Source organism: Marmota monax, unplaced genomic scaffold (genome assembly GCF_021218885.2).
Source record: "Marmota monax isolate L192 unplaced genomic scaffold, Marmota_monax_Labrador192_F-V1.1 WCK01_AAM20220418_F8-fsc00011, whole genome shotgun sequence".
NCBI lineage: Eukaryota > Metazoa > Chordata > Mammalia > Rodentia > Sciuridae > Marmota > Marmota monax.
In genome coordinates, this window is record NW_026693082.1 from 15,343,877 (window position 1) to 15,356,350 (window position 12,474).

Below are 12,474 nucleotides of genomic sequence, written 5' to 3' on the forward strand. Positions count from 1 at the left end.
GAAATCAGTATGGAGGTTTCTCAAAAGACTGGGCATGGAACCACCATATGATCCAGCTGTATCACTCCTCAGTTTATCTTGAAGAATTTCAGTCATCATACTACAGTGATATATGCATGTCCATGTTTATAGCAGTCACAATCCATAATATCCAAACTACAGAACATGCCTAGGTGTCATCAGTGGATGAATGGATAAAGAAAATGTGGTATATATATATATATATATACACAATAGATTTTTATTTGGTCACAAAGAAAAATAAAATTATGTCATTTGCAGGAAAATGGGTGGAACTCAAGAACATTATGTTAAGTAAAATAAACCAAACTCAGAAGGTCAAGGATTGTATGTTTCCTCTCAAATGTGGAAGCTAGAGAGGAAAGGGACCAGGGGAAGGGAGGGGAGAAATACTGGGGAATGATATTGACCAAATTGTTTTGTTTTCTTGTGTATATATAGGAATATGTAGCAACAAATCCCATCATTATGTACAACTGTAATACACTGAAAAAAATGTGGGAAAAGAAAATAGATCCAGGAACTGAATTTCCCGTTCTTCCTGATTCTCCCTTTTGCCCTTCTTGGCTAGCCACTTATGCTCATTTTGCCTCAGCATATCTTTAGACCTTTCTTTGCTGACATGTAGTCCACCTGTTGATTCCAACTCTTCCAGGCCTGGGAGGTCTGAGTTTGTAGCCTATGCCCAAAGGTCAAGTTGTGGGTGGAGGGTATGACCTGCCAGTCCTGTGCCAATTCCATTGAAGGCAAGATCTAGTTATACCAAGATCCAGACTGACTTCTAGAAAGATACACAGAATTAAGGGGTTGCCTGTTCTGGGAGTTGCATTTCACTAGGACCCTGCATAGTTTTAGCTAAAAGGAGCAAGTTCTTTGGGGTCTCAGGTATCAGCCAGAAGGAAGGACACCTAGGCCTTGTCTTTGAGGTCTCAGCCTCTGTCGTAGCCCAGTCTTGCTGTGTTCTGTGCATAAAGCCAGGTCTTGCTGTACTTCAGAAAATTCCCGCGTCTGCTGGGTGAGAAAGGCCTTTCACTAAGGTGGGCAGACAGTGACTGACTGCTAGGTTCATAATCACAGAATGTCAGAGCTAAAGGGGACTCACATGAGCCCATTCATTTAGTAAATGATGCCTCCACTTTTGTCTGTTTTATGTTCTCGTACCTGTGGAATGTCCTGACACCAGTGTTATTGACACCATTTCTAGTGCCAAGCAAGCTGGGATACTGTAAAAAGTATTTGATTTTAAAGCTAAAAAAATGTTATTTCTTTTCCTTTTAGATCTTCTCTAAACTTTCTGTGCCTACTCATTCCTGGGACCCAGCCATGAAGCAGAGTTTTGCCTTTGACAATGTCGGCTATGAAGGTGGTCTGGATGGCATGTGCCCTTCTCAGACAGCCACTGGCACGATCAGCGTCCAGGGTATGACTTGCCAGTCGTGTGTCAAGTCCATCGAGGGCCGAATATCTGGTTTGAAAGGCGTCGTGAGCATTAAGGTTTCTCTGGAACAAGGCAGCGCAACTGTGAAATACGTGCCATCAGTCATGAGCCTGCAACAGATTTGCCATCAAATTGAGGAAATGGGCTTCGAGGCCAGCATTGCAGAAGGAAAAGCTTCCTCATGGCCTTCAAGGTCCTTACCAGCCCAGGAGGCAGTGGTCAAGTTGAGGGTGGAGGGCATGACCTGCCAGTCCTGTGTCAACTCCATCGAAGGCAAGATCCGGAAACTGCAGGGAGTGGTGAGAGTCAAAGTTTCACTCAGCAACCAAGAGGCCGTCATCACTTACCAGCCTTATCTTATTCAACCTGAAGACCTCAGGGACCATGTAAGTGATATGGGATTTGAAGCTGCCATCAAGCACAAAACGGCTCCCTTAAGCCTGGGACCAATTGATATTGGCCGCTTACAGAGCATTAACCCAAAGAGACTGTCGGCTTCTGCTAATCAGAATTTCAATAATTCTGAGACCTCAGGGCACCAAGGAAGCCACGTGGTTACCCTGCAACTGGGAATCGATGGAATGCACTGTAACTCTTGTGTCTTGAACATTGAAAACAATATTGGCCAACTCCCAGGGGTTCAAGGTATTCAAGTGTCCCTGGAGAACAAAACTGCCCTAGTAGAGTATGACCCTTCTTCTATCACTCCTGTGTCTTTAAAGAGGGCCATTGAGGCACTTCCACCTGGGCACTATAAAGTTTCTCTTCCTGCTGGAGCAGGAGGGACTGGGACAGACGGTGAGACTTCTGACCAGCATTTCCTCAGTTCCTCCCAGAGAAACCAGGGGCAGGCTGCATGCAGCACCGTGGTGCTTGCCATCACCGGCATGACCTGTGCGTCCTGTATCCAGTCCATCGAAGGCATACTTTCCCAGCGGGAAGGGGTAAAGCGAGTATCTGTCTCTTTGGCTGAAGGGACTGGAACTTTTCTTTATGATCCCTCTGTAATTAGCCCGGAAGAACTCAGAGCTGCTATAGAAGACATGGGATTTGAAGCCTCAGTGATTCCTGGTATGTGTTGATAGATGTTCAAAGCTTGTCCTAGGGTGTATCTGGGTGTCGTTAAACAAGGTTCCTGGCTTGTTGTCTCTCCTGTTGACAGTTAGCAAGATTCTGTATCCTCTCCTCGCATCAAAATGGTCAGGAGAGAGGAAATGGGATTTCCAAGTGTTGCTCTCAGGTAGCTGGCTGTGAAATGCTAAACTTCTAATCTGGGCTTCTTTTCTGGAAAGAATTCTGATTCTGTGTCCTAAAACAGAGCAGGAGACCCTTCTTTTACCAAGGAGAAATTTGCTTTGAAGATTTTCTCTGCTAAGTAAAGCAAAATAATAAAAACAACAGAATCGTAGTCTCAGCACCCAGAGGCCATTCTGTTCAAAGTGGGAATGAAGGGAAGGCTTTTGCCCTTGCCCCTCTGATGGGAATAGGGCTGGCAGGGTAGATATGACAGTCTTCACGAAGGAAAGGCCTCCACCTGTTCTGTTTCCTGAGAGGTGGTCATCCCTGCCCCTCTTTTCTCTAACTTGAGAGCCTGCAGTGCAGCATCATCTCAACCCTTTCTGCATGCCGCGTGCCAGGGTCTGTGCTAGGAAGACAGTCTGTCCTAAGAGCTTATATTGCAGTGAAGGGAGATGGAAGTAAGCCATTGCTGTCAGAAGGACAAGTCCAACATGATCCCAGGCTTTGTCTTTGCCAACCAAGAGAGGTGTGGGGAGGGAAGGGAGGACCAAGACCATCGGAAGCAGAGGAAGCAGCCTGTGTAGCCAGGGCAGCCTGGGCAGTGGCCTTAGCCTGGCAATATGTGGGGGGAGCTGTGGAAGGATGCAGAATGGCCCAAGCAGAAGGACAGGGAGGCTAGTCCTCCACTTGGAAAGTGGGGAGGTCAGAGCCACCAAGTTTGCCCTTGCTAGGAGTTGTGTGTGATGGGGGAGGGCCCGGGGGAGAGGCAGAACCTAGGAGGAGCCCCTCCTGATGCTTGAAGATAGTGTGGGGCTAGAGATGCAGATTTGAATGTGGGAGTCCTGGGCAAGAACAGAGACCTCAGAAGAATGAATGGGAGAAGGGAAAGAAGATGGAGTCTGGAGGTGGGAGCATAAAGGAGAATCTCTCAGTGATTGGAGTGTGGCCTGCTGAAATTTGCCACAGAGGCAAAGGTGTGAAATGTCTCTCAGGGTTAGTGGGGGGTGACCACTGGCTGCTTCAGGACATTGGGAAAGTGGGAGTCCAGGCTGCATGGTAGTGAGGGGGACAGAGAGGTGAGAGTCAAAGTTTTGCTCAGAACCAAGAGGTAGTCCTCACTTACAACTTTATCTTATTCAACCTGAAGACTTCAGGGACCATGTAAGTGATATGGGATTTGAAGCTGCCATCAAGCACAAAATAGCTCCCTTAAGCCTCGGACCAATGGATATGGGGGTGTTCCAGAGAGGGCTGAAGAACAGGAGGGAAGGGCACTTCTTTTATGTGTGTGACAAGGTCTCACTATGTAAGTCCCAGCTACTCTCTCAGGCTGGCTTTGAATTCCTGGGATTAAGAGATCCTCTGCCTCAGGCCCCATGGGTTGCTGAGTACCTGGATGAGCTGTGGGTACTGTAGGCAGAAGGGCCACAGTTGATGATGGTCAACTCAGTAATAACTGTTTAGGTCTAGGATGCAGGTCCTGTGTGTCCTCCAAATCTGTGGGCTGAACCAGATATGGTAGCCTTTTGGCTGGAGCTTGCTGCTACAGAGAGAGGCAACCCAGCACCCACACACAGGGCCTGTGGCAGCAGCCAGGGCCTGGGGGACTTTGGTTCCCACATTTTGTTCCTCTAGTAACCAAGATAAAGTTGGCGTCCTTGGAAAGTTTGCTGTATTGTGAAACTTCCCTGCCTCCCCTCTGTACACAGCACACCCACCATTGAAAGGGCTGGGTAAGTCACATGGGGTGGCTTGGCCACTTTCTTTGTCCTTTGTACCAAATTTCAGGAAGGAGTTTTGGGTTTTGTTTTGTCCCCCTGCCCCCAATCAATCTTACTGCACCCTGGGAAACAGTTAAAAAAATCAATAAAGAAAACACAATAGCATAGCACAGTAAATTCTGTACTTAAAAGGAAGAAATATAGGGTCAGCATTTGTTGTTTTTCTGTGAGGTATAGTCTTCCAAGCATGTGATCAGGAAGGACAGTAGAATAAAAGAGACATTATTATTACTGTGTGTATATACATGACTGCATGACCAATGTGATTCTGCAACCTGTATGCTCAGAATAATGAGAAATTATATTGCATCTGATTCAAATGTATGATATGTCAAGGTCATTGTACTGTCATGTGTAACTAATTAAAACAAAAAATTTTAAAAAAGAAGTGAGAATTGAACTACATATTACAGAATAATTGGATCTGACTGAGTAAACCTAGAAAGAAGTAGTTTTTATTTTATAGAATAAGAATTACATCTAGCCCAGGATTATGAGAATATAGGACACCCAGGTGAATTTGAACTGTAGAAAAATAGTGCAAGTTTTTGTTGTTGTTGTTGTTTTTAGTGTATGAACATTTATTATATATTTACACTAAAAAAATCATTGGTTATTTATGGAAATGGAACTTTAACTGGATACCTGTGTCTTACCTAGCAGTTTTAATTTAGGATAAGCCATGAGTGCTTTGGTGTGACTATCCATTATAACTACTTAAATGCTTACAAGGTATTATTTGTATTTGGTACAACTCCCTTTGGATTGGTTAGGAGCTCTTAGGGGACAGACTTCAAATTTGTTTCTCCTGGGACTCTTGAGCACCCAGAACATCACAGGCATTTGTGAAGGAGTAGACTGTGAAAAGCAGGGTCCTGGGGTACTCCATGAAGGAGTGTTGCAGGGAACTAATCACAGGGATGTTGGCTGAGAAGCCACATAGGCCCTGGGAGGAGACCTCAGAGAGGAGCCCCAGCAGATCTCCCCAGGGAAGGAGCAAGTGGAAGTAGTTCACCCCTCTGCAGAAAATGCGCAAAGCATCCAGTATGTGAGATTCATGCAGAATTAAGTTATGGACCACAGTCAGTACAGATCATTGCTAATTTTTTTTTTTTTTTTTTGTCTGAGAGACTCTATCGTTAAATAATAGGATTCTTTTCCACATGCTCTTAAAGGTATTTTTGAATTATCAAAATAGTGTGACTTTCTCTATAGTATGTATTGATCTGGGTGGTAGTTACAGGTAGGCAGATAATGGTCCCCAAGGGTCCACACCCTAATTCCTGGAAATGGAATGTTACCTTGTATGACAAAAGGGACTTCATAGATGTGATGGAAGGAGTGGACCTTGAGATACGGAATGCTGAATTATCCAGATGAGCGCAGTAAGATCCCATCAGTCATTACAAGCGGAGAACCCTTTACTGACTGGGTTAGAGATGTCACCGATTCAGGGTTGATAACTGAAGATGGCAGAATGGGGCCACAAATCTGGAAATGCAGGTGGCCTTTAGGTTCTGGAAAAGGCAGGGAATAGATTCTTCCCTAGAGCCTCCTGAAGGCCACAACCCTGTCCACACCTTGATTTTCACTTGGGAAGAGTCATGTGGCACTTCTGATTATAGGATTGCTAGAAAATCCATTTGTGGTCTTAAAGACGCTGAGTTTGTGGTAATTTGTTATAGGAGTAGTAGGAAACTAATTCAGTATATCAAGATTAAGAATAGTATTCTTCTGATTTACACATCTTATTCTAAGTAAATTACCCACCCCCCCCCAAAAAAAAGGCAGTGTGGTACTGACACAAGAATAGACAAAAAATATCAGAGAACATAATGGAGCCCAGAAACAAGCCTGTACCTGTGTGTTCTCCTGATTTATAGCAAAGGTACCAGTGGAGAAAGAGTAGTCTTTTCAGTCTGTGAAGCTGGATTATAATTGCAAAAAAACATTAACGTCGACTGTTACCTTTACACAAAAAAATAATTGAAGTATATCATAGCCTTGAATGCGGGTATGTATAAAAACAATAGAGGTTCTGGAAGAAAACGTCACAAATGTTTTTTTTGCCATGTTGAGGAAGACATTCATCAAGAGAGCACAAAAAGTGCTAACCCTTTAAAAGAGAAATTGCTATTGAGCTTTCTTAACATCAAAGATTTCATTTACCAAAAGATACCAGTAGAAGAGCAAAAACATAAACCACAGACTGGGAGGAGACATTTGCAGGGCACCCAGCTGACAAAGGATGTATGTCTAGATTGTGCGTAGGACTTGTACAAGCATTAAGAAAAAGGCAGACAGCTCCATGAAGATGAGATGCTCATGGGGAGAGCCATGCCTCTGCTCACAGGGAAGAGTCGATGGTCAAAGGCACAGACCTTGGAGTTAGTCTGGCTACTGTCACCACTACTGTCTTCTAAGCAAGAGCATTCACCTGCCCAGAGCTGTCACCCCAAAGCACTGTATGTTTTCACGTGTCTGTAGTTGTGTGCTTCTGTCCTGGTCATAGGGAGGGAGAGACAGAGGTGGAAACATCAATCCCCTCCTGGTCATAGGGAGGGAGAGACAGAGGTGGAAACATCAATCCCCACATTGCTTCTTTAGGAGCTTTTACCTGAATATTATCAGGCTTGAGCTTCCTGTTCTGAAAAAAAAAAAAATACTACTTGTTCTTCTAACTTGAATTATTTCTGACATTTTTTCCTAGAAAAGTATTCTGCCAACCATGCTGGAAGCCATGGTGTGGGGAATACCATGCAGCAAACTCTGGCTGGCACCTCTGTGTCTGTGCCGGAAATGGCTCCCCATGGTGGAGTGCTCCCTAAAAAACACAGCGCTGGCCCCTTGCCAAATTTCCCACCACCCACTGGTACAGTAGCACCACAGAAGTGCTTTCTGCAGATCAAAGGCATGACCTGTGCATCCTGTGTGTCTAACATAGAAAGGAATCTTCAGAAAGAAACTGGTAAGAGATCTGGCCCCATGTTGAACTTGAAAATGCTGTGTGCGGGCTGCATGGTCTCCCCTCAGAGTCTCCATGGCAGCGTTTATCAAGAGCCCTGACAATCTGGCAGCAAATCCATTGTGTGCGGTAGTGTAGATGTTTGTCTAATGTTCTTGGGCAATTGGCATTCTTTCTCTATTTAGTTTGAGATAAACTGTATCTCTGAGTAAGTTAGCCTTGGAAAGTCCAACTTAAAGGTTATGGTACATTCTGTGGCTAGACTTCTCAATTAGTTTGTCTTGTGTTATTTAATATCCTCCCTTTCCCTTCTCACCCACCCCTTCCCGTAAAATGAGTGAATTATCTCCATTTTGTGTAGAAATTCTGATTTCAAATATTCCATTCTGTTGTCCCTGAAACCATAGAGTTTTGTGGAACTACCTAAGTTTTATCCTCTAAGCTATATTTCCAATACTGTCTTTTAAATCTGAAAATACAACAAAAATCCTGTCCCCATTTTGTTTGGAATTGCCTGAGCCGTGACTCAGCCCTGCCTCCAGAGTCCATTCTCTTTCCACACCTGTGGCTCCATGTGTCTTAGGCTGGGCTCCTGGCCCTCAGTCAGCCCTCAGGGAGGATGACGGGTTCCTCCAGCCTCTGCTCCACAGCTGTGCTCCACAGCTTCCTGGGCCTCCACGATGACTGTGCTCAAATCGAGGTGCTGCAAGAGTTCCTTTGCCATCCGTGGGCTGGCTGCTCGTAAAGTTAACTTATAATTTCCCCACCACTCCAGAGGTTTCTGAGGAGACATTTTTCTTTGCTTGACTGTGTTGACCATGTCATCCCAGACACCATGCCCAGAGTGTCACAGCTGTGACTTGATGGTTCTAGGTGTTCTCTCGGTGTTGGTTGCCTTGATGTCGGGAAAAGCAGAGGTCAAGTATAATCCCGAGGTCATCCAGCCACCCAGGATAGCTCAGCTCATCCAGGACATGGGCTTTGAGGTGGCAGTCATGGAAGACAACGCAGGCGCGGATGGCGACATCGAGCTGATTGTAAGTATCATCACAGCCTTAGCCGGCTTGTGGATAAGTCGATAGCACCTTCCTTCTGACCAATGAGTTTCTCTATCTATCTCTGATATACCCTATTTGTTGTTGTGTCGGGTTTGTTTTGTTTTTCTTTGACACCAACAACAGTGGCCTGTTCATTTTGTGAAGGAAGGTCAGCTATGTCAAAGAGTCAGAGGAGGCCATCACTGAGGGTGTCTGGGGTGTCATGAGGAAGAGGTGGTAAGGTGTAAGAGTTTGGGACAAGGAGGAATCACGAATAGTGGGCTGTCCTGAGTAAGGTGGTTTGGGGAGGTTGAATATGGACCTGGTCTAAAGCCTAAAGAGACCTCAACCACCTGCAGGTATCTCTAGGTAGACAAGGTGGGTCCTTGGGGTACAGAGTGCCATTCAAAGGAGGATAGATGGCTGGGGTGTAGCTCAATGACAGAGTGTTTACCTAGCAAGTGGAAGGCTCTAGGTTTGATCCCCAGCCCCACAAAAACAACCAATCAAAACCCACAAAAATGAAGAGGACTTGTAGGTACTGGGTGTCTAGGGAGTAATTAGTGACCAGAGTATCCCAGAATGCTCAGTCCAAGGCTAATGCCTAAGGCGGTGGCTTTCAGTGTTTGGGGTGGGAAGGAGTAGTTTCTGTTTGTTCATGGTTATAGCTGTACATCAACAAGTCATTGAAAGCAGAAGGGGCCCTTTATTCACTTGTGTTTAGTCACTGCCATTAGTGTTAAGTCAATGTTTGAAGAAGAAGTGTATAATGCAGAAGTGGCACGTTGAGCCCCATTGAGCTCCTGATGAGTGGTGTTCTGTCGAGCAGATCTCTTGCTCTGGGGAGGCCTCCTGCGCACTGAGGGGTAAACTTCCTGGGCTATGCCCGCATCAGCCCTGTAACAGGGGAGGGTCCCTCCTGCAAACTGGCAGCTCCACATGTGGTCATCTCACCCACTCAGACTACTATGTGGAAAATCTAAACAAAGATTATTATTGGAAATGGTGAAGACTTTCTTTGAAACAGTGGTTTTTTGGCAGTGTTCTTTTTTAAAACAGTGTGGTGGTAAAAGTTCTATTATTATCTCATGATCACAGACATTTTCTGTGAATTTCTGTATTTAATTAGTGTTTGAGGAAACAGTGACCACTCTTATCAGAAGAGTAAATTGTCTAATTTGCCTCATTCGTATTCCAGGAATGGCATGCCTCCCTTCAAACTCCATTTTTATCATGTCAGGATGCACCTTGTGGTATGGTAGAAATGCAGGAGGTTTGGGTGTGAATTCTGGCCCTGTTGCCTCAGGGACATGTATTAACTTAGAGAACCACCTTATTATGCAGACAAGGGTGGCTTGGAGCAGACCCTGGAGCCAGACCATCTGGCTCCAGATGAGGAGCTCCATCTCTGCTCCTCACTAGTTGTGTGCCTCTGGGCAACTTATTAAACCTGTTGGTGCTACAGCTTTGACGCCTACTTCCCAGGGCTGGTGAAAGCTGTACAGTGCCTGAGACAGTACACAAATGTTACACAAGAGTACATGTTACTTATTACTATTGCAAATATAAAGGAGAGCTTAGAAGGATCATTGAAATAGTTGCAGACTGGGTTCTGTTAGCACAGCCACTTGCCAGCAGGTAAGCTCTAGTTTTTCTGATGGTCCTCCCTCTCTGGTCTTGTTGGGTTCGAGGCCAAGTTGAATGTGTCTGGATTACAGATGAGCTTGCCTCTCCTCCCCTAATTCCAGGTGGGACGCTTGTCTCTTTGGTATTTATTCTGGGATGACTGATGCGAATTTCAGAGTGCAGTTCTGGTCACATTATCCTGATGACTCCCCAATGGCTTTGTGTCCAGTAGTGGCTTAGCAACCCTTCCAGCTGGGTGCCCAAGAGCCTTCATGCTGTGAACCCAACCAGTACTGCAGACTATCCCCCTCTTCCTCTCATTCCCACACCAGCCATGTCAGCTGTTGGTGGATGCCTGAACACTGCACTGTCCTGCCTTTTTCACTCCTCCTAATGTTGCCCTTACCATCACCTGTTCAAAACCCTGTCCATACTTTGAACACTTCAGATTCCATCTCCTCCACTGGTCACTTCCTAAGTCTCTTCCTTCTTGATAATGAGACGTTGCCATCAGACCCCTTATCACCAGCAGAGCACTGGAGCTGGAAGGGTATAGCAGAGGCTGCAGGGCAGGCACTGGTGATACATGCATAAGTCTTTCAGGAATCCAGAAGGTTTGGCAGAAGTATGTCACCTTACTCTTGAGAGGCGGTTCTTGTCCCCATCTTGTTGGTGAGAAATCTGAGGTAGAGCATAGGGTGGCTTCAAAAGCACATGCTTGTCAGAGCCAGAAGTTGAACTTCCGTCAGTTGCCATCTGCCTAATGATCGCTGTGTCCTGTGCCTGAGCTGGGGAAGAAGCAGCGCTTATACCCTGGAGCCACTGAGGAAGGTTAAGGGCGAGCATCTCCTACAGGGGTTTGGAGGTGGGCATCCAGAGTCTCAAGAAGGTGCTGTGGATGAGAAGGCTGGCAGGGCAGGTGTGACAGTCAAGGGCCTCATCCTATGATGGCATGTCACCAGGTGGAATTTCCTGAGTGGCTCCTGGGCCTGTGGAAGTTTCTTCTCCTGTCTTGCAGGTCACAGGGATGACCTGCGCTTCCTGTGTTCACAACATAGAGTCCAGGCTCACCAGGACAAACGGCATCACCTATGCCTCAGTGGCCCTCGCCACCAGCAAAGCCCATGTGAAGTTTGATCCCGAAATTATCGGTCCACGGGATATTGTCAAAATTATTGAGGTAATTCATTCAATTCATTTTTTTTTTTAAGAAACAGTAATATGTAGTCATTGAAGAAAAATGAGAAAGTATAGATAAGCAGAATGAAAATCACTAAAATCTATCAGCTTTTTCTGTGGAAATAAGGTCAATCATTTTAAATTAATCTGGGAAGGTAAGTAACTATCAAATAATCTGAGGAAGAATATCAGTGAATTGGTAAGAAAGAGATGAGGATGAGGGGGGAAAAGACATTATTGCTTCAGATAGTCCCTGGGAACAGTGAGTATTGCCACGATAAATGTGGTATATAGGGTTAAATTATTTTAATTGCAGGTTTTTTTTTTTTGTTGTTGTTGTTGTTGTTGTTGTTTTAGTACCAGGAATTTAACCCAGAGGCGCTCATCCACTGAGCCACATCCCTAGCCCTTTTTTATATTTTATTTAGAGACATGGTCTCACTGAGTTGCTGATGTTGAACTCGTGATCCTCCAGCCTCCGGAACCAATGGGTAATTTTTGCAGTTTTAAAATATGTCTGTGCCAATTATCTTTATACCAAAGGAATGTTGGCATTGGACAGAATTATACCACATTTTTTCCCTCTGCTGGACCTGCCCTAAGAGTTTGCTCATTTTTGCTCTGGAAAATCAGAATTCTCACGCCTGTTCTACCTCCCTCAGTTTGTCCACAGACCAACTGTTTCCTCTTTGTGGGCTGTGTTATACCCTAGACTGAGCATCAGTGGTAATAGGAGTGGGTTAAGCTAATCAAAATTAACAAATTTAACTTTGTAACAGCTGGTAAGGATAAATTAAATTTAGCAAGAACGATTACTAATGAAATTGCTTTTGAAATGAAATAATCTCATATCATGTTTAATGCTATATCATCCTTAGTTTTTATTTTTTTGGCTACTGGGAATTGAATTTAGGAACACTCAACCACTGAGCCCCAGCCCCAGCTCTATTTTGTATTTTATTTGGAGGCATGGTCTCACCAAGTTGCTTAGCACCTCACTGTTGCTGAGGCTGGCTTTGAACTGGAGATCCTCCCGCCTCAGCCACTGAGCCCCTGGTATTACAGTTGTGCGCCACCACGCCCAGCTCATCCTTCATCTTTGATTCATTGTTTACGTGTGTTTATAGAGAGGTGTTTTCTGTCATATGGCCAGCAGAGCCTTGTGAACTGGCAGTGCTGCTGCTGGTG

General features: G+C 45.1%; 1 protein-coding gene across 4 annotated transcripts in view; it reads left to right on the plus strand.

The window, feature by feature from the left end:
- Atp7b (ATPase copper transporting beta) overlaps positions 1–12,474 on the plus strand; it is an 80,864-nt gene that overhangs the window by 43,326 nt on the left and 25,064 nt on the right. For all 4 annotated transcript variants that reach the window (XR_006853828.2, XM_046454107.2, XM_046454106.2 and 1 more), the window contains 4 exons: positions 1,300–2,530; positions 7,190–7,447; positions 8,318–8,481; positions 11,126–11,287. Coding sequence is in view for 3 of the 4 variants with exons in the window: in XM_046454107.2 (XP_046310063.1) it covers positions 1,300–2,530; positions 7,190–7,447; positions 8,318–8,481; positions 11,126–11,287 (1,815 nt within the window). In the remaining variant the exon portion in view is untranslated. The remainder of the gene's footprint in view (positions 1–1,299; positions 2,531–7,189; positions 7,448–8,317; positions 8,482–11,125; positions 11,288–12,474) is intronic.